The sequence below is a fragment of the Neovison vison genome, chromosome 14, assembly GCF_020171115.1.
Source record: "Neovison vison isolate M4711 chromosome 14, ASM_NN_V1, whole genome shotgun sequence".
Classification (NCBI taxonomy): domain Eukaryota; kingdom Metazoa; phylum Chordata; class Mammalia; order Carnivora; family Mustelidae; genus Neogale; species Neogale vison.
Window position 1 is genome coordinate 35,485,872 of NC_058104.1, and position 10,859 is coordinate 35,496,730.

The window sequence follows — 10,859 nt, forward strand, 5'->3', positions numbered from 1 at the left end:
ACTTGTGATCTGTCAAATAAATAAATAAAATCTTAAAAAAAAAAAAAAAGTACCAGTTGGCTCATTTTAAGGAAGTTTTATTCTTTGAAATAAAAGAAATGTACTGGCCCGGGCACCTGGGTGGCTCAGTGGGTTAAGCCGCTGCCTTCGGCTCAGGTCATGATCTCAGGGTCCTGGGATCGAGTCCCGCATCGGGCTCTCTGCTCGGCAGGGAGCCTGCTTCCTCCTCTCTCTCGCTGCCTGCCTCTCTGTCTACTTGTGATCTCTCTCTGTCAAATAAATAAATAAAATCTTAAAAAAAAAAAAAAAAGAAATGTACTGGCCCAAATGTCCAGCTGATGAATGGATAAACTAATTTGGCCATAAAAAGAAATGAAGTACTATATGTTTACTATAATATGGATGTGAGCCTTGAAAACAGGCTAAGTGAAAGAAACCAATCATAAAAGACCACATATTGTATGATTCCATTTATATATAATGTCCAGAATAGGCAAATCCTTAGAGACAGAAAGACTGGCGGTTGCCTAAGAACAGAAAGTTGAAGGGTGATGGCTAAGGGATGGGGGTTTCTTTCGAGGGTATTAAAAATGTTCTAAAATTGATTGTAGTGATGGCATCAGGGAAATACAAATCAAAACCACAATGAGATACCACCTCACACCAGTCAGAATGGCTAAAATTAACAAGTCAGGAAACGACAGATGTCGGTGAGGATGCGGAGAAAGGGGAACCCTCCTACACTGTTGGTGGAATGCAAGCTGGTGCAGCCACTCTGGAAAACAGCATGAAGGTTCCTCAAAAAGTTGAAAATAGAGCTACCCTAGGACCCAGCAATCGCACTACTGGGTATTTACCCCAAAGATAAAAACGTAGTGATCTGAAGGGGCACGTGCACCCAAATGTTTATAGCAGCAATGTCCACAATAGCCAAACCATGGAAGGAACCTAGATGTCCATCAATGGATGAATGGAAAAAGAAGATGTGATAGACACACACACACACACACACACACACACACACACAAATGGAGTACTATGCAGCCATCAAAAGAAATGAAATCTTGCCGTTTGCAACGACGTGAATGGAACTAGGAGGTATTATGCTGAGCGAAATAAGTCAACAGAGAAAGACAATTATCATATGATCTCCCTGATATGAGGAATTTGAAAGGCAGGGGATAGAAAAAATGAAACAAGATGGGATCAGGATGGAGACAAACCATAAGAGACTCTTAATCTCACAAAACAAACTGAGGGTTGCTGGCGGATGGGAGGGTAGGGAGAGGGTGGCTGGGTGATGGATACTGGAGAGGGTATGTGCTATGGTGAGTGCTGTGAAATATGTAAGCCTGATGATTCACAGACCTGTACCCCTGGGGCAAATAATACATTATATGTTAATAAAAATAAGTTTTAAAAATTGATTATAGTGATGGTGGCACAACTTTATGAATATGCTAAAAGCCACTACATGCATACTTGAAATGGGTGAATTTTATGGTTGGTGGACTTATATTTCAATAAAGCTGGGTGTTTTTTTTTTAATTTTTATTTTTTATTTATTTATTTGACAGACAGAGATAACAAGTAGATGGAGAGGCAGGCAAAGAGAGAGAGGAGAAAGCAGGCTCCCCGCTGAGCAGAGAGGCCGATGTGGGGCTCGATCCCAGGACCCTGGGAACATGACCTGAGCTGAAGGCAGAGGCTTTAACCCACTGAGCCATCCAGGTGCCCCAATAAAGCTGTTTTTTAAAAAGCAATTTATTGGGAAAAGACTCAAAAGACCACTGGAGGGGCACCTGGGTGGCTCAGTGGGTTAAAGCCTCTGCCTTCGGCTCAGGTCATGATCTCAGAGTCCTGGGATCGAGCCCCGCATCGGGCTCTCTGCTCAGCGGGGAGCCTGCTTCCTCCTCTCTCTCTGCCTGCCTCTCTGCCTACTTGTGATCTCTCTCTGTCAAATAAATAAAATCTTTAAAAAAAAAAAAAAAGACCATTGGAGAAATTCTGTGAATGCTTCTTAAATTAAAGGCGAATACAATTGCAAGATTTTTGCCCTCTTAGTTAGACTCAAATTCTGTCCTTCACTAAAAGTCATGTCCAGGGACGCCTGGGTGGCTCAGTTGGTTGGGCGGCTGCCTCCGGCTCAGGTCATGATCCCAGTGTCCTGGGATCGAGTCCCGCACCGGGCTCCTTGCTCGGCAGGGAGCCTGCTTCTCCCTCTGCCTCTGCCTGCCATTCTGTCTGCCTGTGCTCGCTCTCTCCCCCGCCCCTCTCTGATAAATAAATAAATAAAATCTTTAAAAGTCATGTCCAAAGTGACTAACAAAATGAAGTTCTGGACAGACTGCTCTGTTTGTTTAAACTGATGTTACAGAGCTCCTTCATGGTAAAACACTTCTGTGATCACTGAAGTTGTTACCACTCAGGGGAAAGCACTATTTAATAAAAATTTCTAGTATTTAATAAACAGGTCTATTTGAATGACTTGTAATTTTAATATTCTAAACCAAGGACCCCAATTTGTAGGCCAGATCCACTTGTAGATCTTAAATGACAGATGTCAAGCACCAAGTCCCCTACCTGAGGTTTACCAGGATTTCCTGTGGAGAAGGTAATGGGCAGCACAACAGGAAAATGATTCCCTCCTTCAAGTCTTTCACCTCCCCAAGCACCTGCCAGTTTTTATACTTGGGCAGAAAGAAATTTCTTCTCCCCAACGCAAAAAAGGTCAGCCATCTCCTAGGTTTCAAATGGCCTTCTCCCCCATGGGGGATGGGGTGAGGCGGGGGCTGTAGCATAATGCTCTTAGCCTATCTGTGTCCCCTCACTTAAACCTTTCCATGTCTAGGGAATGACTTCATTTGACTAGCAGTTTAGTAGGAGAAAAAACTGTGCATATGTGGTCTAACTTTTTGCGCTTGGGAGCAATTTGCCCATAGGTAGTACTCATTTTGTCTCTTCTTTCATGCTGGAAGCCTTATAGGGCAGGTGCCTCCATCCTGCCTGGGAATGGATGATTAATCTGTTCAATTTTGAGATCCAGTAAGAGGAAGATGCCTGTCCACAGATAACAGCCACATTCTCCAATATCCTTTTAATTAAAAATAAAATAAAATTTTGGATTCTATTCTTTTTTCCCCTCAGTTCAGAATATAAGCAGGAAAAAGTGTGTCTGTTATTATGACTCCTTAAACACTCTAACATCCAATCTAAACAATTTTAAAAAGAGTAAGAATGAAAATATTTTCAGGAATAAATATACTAACTACCACACACTACAAAGTGAATGTGAAAACCAACTGTACAGAGGGTAATCTGATCAGACACAAAAGAGGAGTTCCTTAATGTACTGGAAAAGATTTTTGGAAAACATCTGGAACTCTCTGCTAAGAAAACTAAACTATGAAAGATGACAGTTGAGCATAGGATAGTTGGGCATGGGAGGGCATAACTCTAAATGGTCACTAAAATCCTTGGTGTAGAGGAATGATGGCTCAATAAAGGGATCTCTAGATCATTTTTATTTATCAGAAGCAGCATTGCTGAGTTGCTGACTTTCTTAGAATTAACTCAATGAAACTAAAAATCTTTTTCCCCCCCACAAAAATATGTCTCTTTACAGATAAGAAAACAGTTGACAGTGAGGTTAAGGAGCTTGTACAAGCCAAGGACACCACTTTAAGACTAAAACCCAAATCTCCTTCTTCCCCTCTTCTGAAAATCTGGCAAGAACTTCAGCCACTTGAATTTTAACCTCAGGCCTCAACTCACCAAACACCTGGCCGCTTAGGCCAAAACCTTAGGAGTCATTCCTGAGGACTCTTTGTTTCAACCCCTCTCCCACTGTCAGTTAGCCATTTTCCTGGCCTACAAAATAGCCAAACCTGTACAATTCTCTCCATTTTCATTATTCTCATCCTACGCAAAGCTACATTTCTCTCTCCTAGAGTACTCTGCCTGCTAACTGGTATCCCTGCTTTCAATCTTGCCCCTCCATTCGGTAAATAAAAGGTGTGCATAAATAAGATATCGGTAATATTTCAATGAAGAGTTTACCTGAAGTGAGTCTGCAACACTGAAACTCAAATCTCATGTGCAAAGCACTGACATGTGGGAAAAGATGTGGACATGACTGTTCCACATTGGCAAAATATAAAAAGCCTAAGAAATCAAATCAAGTCATGGGTGTTAGGTTGCTCCAAAAACTATAATGCACTATATAAAATGAAAGATATTGTTACTGATGTTGAATTCCAGTAACAAGAAGAAATGTGACCCAACGCAGCAGAATTATGCAATTTTTGCCCTCATATTCACCTGACATTCAATTTTTTTTTTATTATAGGAAACACTAAAGATCCTTTCTAAAGTGCTTCCCTGTGTACTTTCCTCATACGTACAATATCTACTTCTGTTTCATTACATCTTCAAAAGTTTGTGCATAACCTACAAGCTATCAGAGCAAGCCCAGGAAATGTTACCACAGAGATGAAAATAAAATGAATGTACTTTCTCTGTATTTGCACTAATGCAATAAAATCTAACTAATAATTCTGCCAGTATGAAGCATGGTCCACAACCTTATAATACAGTATATTAGCCAGGATATTAGGAAGTTAACCTATTTAGTTTTTGGTTTGTGGATTTTTATTTCCTTCTTTTATTTTATTTTATTTTATTTTATTTTATTTCCTTCTTTTATAGTTCAAGTAGAAACTGAAGAGTAGAGAAACTAGAATATGGTGATGAAAGACTAAATGAAGAACAGTGGATAGGAGTGATACAGAAGGTCCAATGCCAAGAGGAAGATTAATCTGACTTCTGCTAAGCCTGGCCATATTATTCTTGGTATTTCCTTATTACCAAGAACATCTACTAAAGGGCTGCCTGGGTGGCTCAGTGGGTTAAGCCTCTTCCTTCGGCTCAGGTCATGATTTCAGAGTCCTGGGATCAAGCCCTGCATCGGGCTCTCTGCTCAGCAGGGAGTCTGCTTCCCTTTTTCTCTCTGCTTGCCTCTCTGCTTACTTGTGATCTCTCTGTCAAATAAATAAATAAAATCTTAAAAAAAAAAAAAGAACATCTATTAAAGAAAATATGTCAGTTCTCACAGTAGAAAGTCAGAAACTTTATTTTTTTTCTTTTTTTTTCCAATTTATTTATTTTCAGAAAAACAGTATTCATTATTTTTTTCACCACACCCAGTGCTCCATGCAAGCCGTGCCCTCTATAATACCCACCACCTGGTACCCCAACCTCCCACCCCCCCCACCACTTCAAACCCCTCAGACTGTTTTTCAGAGTCCATAGTCTCTCATGGTTCACCTCCCCTTCCAATTTACCCAAATTCCCTACTCCTCTCTAACGCCCCTTGTCCTCCATGCTATTTGTTATGCTCCACAAATAAGTGAAACCATATGATAATTGACGAAAGTCAGAAACTTTAATTTCAAAACTGGGATATGTTATCATACCACAACAGCAATATAACAATATCTAACATTTAATGAGCACTTACTAGATGTCAGGTACTGTTCTAAATGTTTTACGTGCATGAGCTCAATCATAACAATTCAATCAGGTGGGTACTATTAATATTCCTATTTTATAGAGGAAGAACTATAAAGAGAGAGTCTAAGTAACTTGCTCCAAATCAAAGAGCTAATAAGTGATGAAGTTTGGATTTGAATCCTGAAACTTTCCATACTAGTTTACTGCAGTGGTTTTCAAATTACATCTGCAGAACCTTTCAGCTTCAGTATCTTCAGTATTGTTTTCAAAATACATTTTGTCCACTTTAAAAACTGCACTAAACGGCTCCGTAGCTCAGGGGTTAGAGCACTGGTCTCGTAAAAACTGCACTAAAGGGGCACCTGGGTAGCTCAGTGGGTTAAAGCCTCTGCCTTCGGCTCAGGTCATGATCCCAGGGTCCTGGGATCGAGTCCCACAATGGGTTCCCTGCTCAGCGGGGAGCCTGCTTCCCTCCCTCTCTGTCTGCCTCTCTGCCTACTTGTGATCTTTCTGTGTCAAATAAATAAATAAAATCTTAAAAAAAAAAACTGCACTAAATACATCACCATCAAAATCTGCTGTATTTCATGCACTGAAGGGAACCAACACTTAACTTTTTGCTGCTGGGCTGTCACTTCCGTGGAGATCTTGGAATAAAGCTAGTCCTGTCACCTCTGCCATCTTATCTGAACTTCCTGTAAATGTTTCATTGATTTGGAAGGTGTAATTCTGTCCAGGTTTTTTTTTTTTTTTTTAACTCAAGACGAGATCTTTCTGCTCAGATAAAAGTGTACATTGAGCGTACAAATGCTGTACCAGGCAAAGTTCAGGTGCATCTTATCACAGCACAAGTCAATAAAGGAACATCCCATTTAATTTTGGGGGCTTACTGTCTGACATATTTAAGGTAAGAAATATTGGTTAGATATGATTTTGAAAAATTTCCTACTACCTCCTATTATTCCTCTTCCAGGTTACAGAATATTTAACTGAAGGGTTTCCTAAGACGGTGAAGGAAACCGTTAAGAAAAAAAAAACTACCTCCTCCACCCATTTTAGCCACACATCCCCTCTGTCACTCTGGACCTTCTGTCCATAATCCCCTGTCCTTCCACTTTATCAATCACTCCCAGTCAGGTCTTCAATTCTATTGGGTCCACTATTCCATTGACCATGTACCATCTGCTATTCACTGACTAATACGTCAGCTTTTTTCCTTTATTCACCTTTAGTTTTTATCCAACTGAGAATCCATGAGCCATCATTATGACATTTTGGCCAATACGTTAAACATCTTTGCTCCTCTGTCATTCTGTTGCATTTTGTTAGCAAACCCCAAACATGAATGAAACTGTCTACTAGCTTTCACCATGCTCTGGTATCAAAGCAGCTGAGCACTACCAGAGAAGGTTAATAAGGCAGATGGCTTATCACATTCTATGTTCTTGACCACTGACTTCAATGAGGTTTCCATGCTACTAGACAATCCTCCTGTATCACTGGTTGGCATGCCTTCTCTCCAACTATTTACTTATTTCAACCACATTCTACTTCTTTCAAGCCATGAACTTCTGTCCCTCCCATCTCTGCAGCAACTCATAGCTGAAGACTTTGTCTACTGATATGAAGGAGTTATTCCTGTCCTGCACAGTTGAAAATCCATGCAAAATTTGTGACTTCCCCCAAAATTTAACTACTAATAGCCTGCTGACTAGAAGCCTTGCCAATAACATAAATAGCCGATTAACACGTTTTGTAGGTTATATGTATTATATACACTGTGTTCTTAGAATAAAGCAAGCTAGAGAAAATATTAAGATAATCATAAGAGAAAATACATTTCCAGTACTGTATTTATTTTTTCTTATCAAAGAAGATTTGACTTCTTCTTACAGTACTATAAGACTTCTTATCAAAGAAAATCCATGTGTAAGTGGACTAGTGCAGTTCAAACCCATGTTCAAGGATCAACTGTGTATCTTTCCCATGGACATTTACTTTGGGATTCACCTACAAGCACTTCACAAAAAGCATCTTCTCTGTTAGAACAGTGAAACCTCTTCTTATATACCTTACATAAGGTATATAAGATATATAAGATATATAAGGTATCTTCTTCTATACCTAAGTATATAAGGTCCCAAAGTAAGTCTCATGAAAGAAGTCATGGCAAATATAATTAAGATAAAAACAACAGGCCATGAAGTGGATGTCACACATATAACTGCAAGAACTAGTAGTTGATATTGTCAACATTTTCAGAAACAGCCCATAGTTTCTTCAAATTCCAAACCATTCCAAATATTTTCTTATTCACCTTACAAGTTTTAAAAAACAGACAGAATTGACATATAGCATTGTGTAATTAGGCATACAAAGTGTATGCTTAAATGTATTTGATACATTTATATATTGCAATATACAACAGCAGCATTAGCTAACAGCTCAATCACATCAAAATAACCATACATGTTTTACAATTAAAAGCTCTGCTAAAACTTGTAAAGGCAAGAAAAGGAGAATTTTTTAGTGTGTTATTTTAATAACCCGTAAATGTGACAGCATGATTTTGTGTTACTAGATCTAGATGGAGGAGAGAAGGGAGGGAGGAGGGAGCAACAAATGTCCCAGCTACAGCTTTTTTTAAGAGCTAAATATACTGCAGGATAAATACAGAACCATAAGTAATACTTAAGAAGTAACTTTGACAGCGCAGTGATACATTTTTATAACAAATTATTCACGGAGGGAGTCTGACATTCCCAACCCCCCATATTCCCTTCACCTGCACTGAACGAGCAGTTAAAAAAACAAGCTCATTCCTTCATTCTGATCAGCTCTCCTGACAGCTGTGACATTAATTAGAGGTTTGGTCTCACAGGTCTGAGTGAGTGAGTGAGTGTGTGTGTGTGTGTGTGTGACACAGAGAGAGAGAGAGAGAGAGAGAGAGTAAGTGAGTGTGTGTGCGCGCATATGAGGTGGTCCAAGATGAGAAAAATCCTGCAAGGGCATTCACCGGGGACACCCTTCAGAAGGAGGCCTCCGTCTCTCCCGAGGCCACCACCTCTTCCCTGCTGCCTACAGCTCGGTGGTGTTACAGCAGCCACTGCCGCTGCTGCTGGGCTGCCTGAAACTCTAATGTGTTATTTAATTTTGTAACTACTATTAAGATCTCTAAAGCATTTTGTGATGCGCTGGAATGAAAGATGCTCCATGAAATGAAGTTTATTATTAGTATTATTATAGCTCCCGGGCCTAAAATAAAGCAGAATTATAATCACACAGCCTTCAAAGGGAAAATCGGAAGCCACATGCGTCTTAAACACCGCCAAGCGGGCAGGGGACGGACTAGGGCGCGAGGAGGGAGACACCCCCCGCCCCGCCCTCGCCGAGCCCTCCAGCTCCCCCAGCACCTTGAACCCTGCCCGGTCGGGCCACCCGGAGCCCCGCCGCCAGCTCCCTCCCTCCCGGGGCCGGAGCCGGGGCCGGGACATGAGTCCTCACGCAGCTCTCTGGGGGAACTCGCTCGGCCCCGCAGGCTGCCTCCTTCCCAGCGCCAGCTCCGGCTCTCCGCCTAGTTTCTAATTCCTTCACAGGCACCTCAGCTTCCTCCACTCGCTTTCTTCGCGTCTCCCACCTGGACTTTCGCCCCCACCCCCACCCCACTCCCCCAAACCAGGACAAAGCTCGTTCCTCCGCGGCCCCTCAGGTCCGGGGACTGTCTCCCCACCACCCCTCTTCCCCGCCCGGGACCCGCCAGCCCAGCCTAGGTCTCGTCGCCCCTCCGCCACTTTTCGCTCAGCCTGGGGCGCCGCTCCCCTCAGCCCGAGGGTCCCGCCCGCGACCGCGCGTCTTCGTCCCCATCCTCTCTCCCCCCTCGGCCCCCCGGGCTCCCGGTCCCGCAGCCACAGACGCCTCTCGCCCCCGCCCTCCTCAGGCCAGCCCCCGCCACGCACCCTCCAGCCCCGCTTTTCCCCTCAGACGGGTCTCCCTTCTGCTCCCCGCCCTCAGCCCTCAGCCCTCAGCCAATCCCTCCCGCCCGACCCCCGCGCGCCCGCCGCTCACCCGCGGACTCCCCGGTGTTGATCCAGTCCGGGTTGGCGATGCTGGCGATGGCGAAGATATCGGCGGCCAGAAAGAGACATCCTGAGATGATGGTCAGTTTATCCATCTCCCCGCCCCGCTCCCCCCACCCCCCGAGCCCCGGGCAGGCCGCGGCCTCACGCCTCCCGCCCCATGGGCCGCCGTCGGGGCCCGGAGTCCCCGCGCCGCCGCCTCGCGCCCCCTCGGCCCCCGCGCGCCACTCGCGCCCTCCGCGCGCCCGGGACCCGTAGCCGCGGTGCGGCCCGCACAGCCGGAACCGCCGCCCGCCCCGGAACTGCTCCGCTCGCCCGCCCCCCTCACCCGGAAGCGAAAGCGCGGCCCCGGCGAGGCCGGGCCGGCAGCTCCCGGGCGGCGCGGCGACCCCGCTCGGTCTTCCCGGCTCTGCCGCCCGCCTCGCAGCCCCGGGCCCGTAGCGCCGACCCTCCCGACAGCCCCAGGTCCCGCTGCGCTCCGCCGGCCTGTCTTCGGCCACCGGCCTCGCTGCCCTGGAGCGGGACCGGCCCCCCGGCCCGGGCCCTAACCCCGCGCCTCTTCCGGCAGGCCACGCCGCCTTTTGGCTTTCTTGCCAGTAGTAATATGGTCGTCGTTGTTGAATGACTGTTTCGTGACAAGATGCCCCTCGGCCTTTAGGCTTTCCTAAGGGAGACCGGATTGGTAGGCGGGGGACTCTGCCGAGTGACTCGGGCCCCCCTACAGCCCTTGTCACCTTGTCTTCGCATTGCCCCCTCCATGTGGGTCGGCTCCAGGGCTGCCCCTTTAGGAGATCACTGTGGACACCTAGTGGGAGTATTGGACTGGACGTACGAGACAAAGTTCCCACTCTCCGGAAGCTCACTTCCTGGTGGGGGAAGAGACAAACACGTTAAAAATTGTATCTTTTAAAATAAAGATCATTTCAGGTGTCGCTTTGTGTATTCAATGGGGGGAGTCGGTCTGATGGCGGGCGGGCGGGGGTGGGGGGCGGCGACGGAGGCCTGTGGGATACTCGGGATGGTCGGGAAAGGTTCACGGAGATCAAGATCCTAAAGACCTAACCTGCGAGGGTTTGGGCAAGGCTCCTCCAGACCGAGGGAAAAGCAAGTGCGAAGAGGGTTAGGGGAAGGGACGGGGAAAGAAAGAGGTTGACTTGTTCGAGGAACTGTGGAATAGCCTGTTTGGCTTCAGGGTAGTATGAAAAGAGAGAGGTAAGCGGGGTTGGGGGGGGCAGAGGTAGAGCTTCGGGAACCATGGTAAAAAGTCTGGAT

At 45.2% G+C, this 10,859-nt stretch overlaps 1 protein-coding gene across 1 annotated transcript in view; it reads right to left on the reverse strand.

The window, feature by feature from the left end:
• The window catches only part of MOSMO (modulator of smoothened), a 60,543-nt gene extending 50,860 nt beyond the window's left edge, over positions 1 to 9,683 (reverse strand). The window contains exon 1 of the mRNA XM_044233038.1: positions 9,577 to 9,683. Coding sequence (XP_044088973.1) covers positions 9,577 to 9,682 — 106 coding nt within the window. The 5' untranslated portion in view covers position 9,683. The remainder of the gene's footprint in view (positions 1 to 9,576) is intronic.
• Positions 9,684 to 10,859: the final 1,176 nt, after the last annotated feature.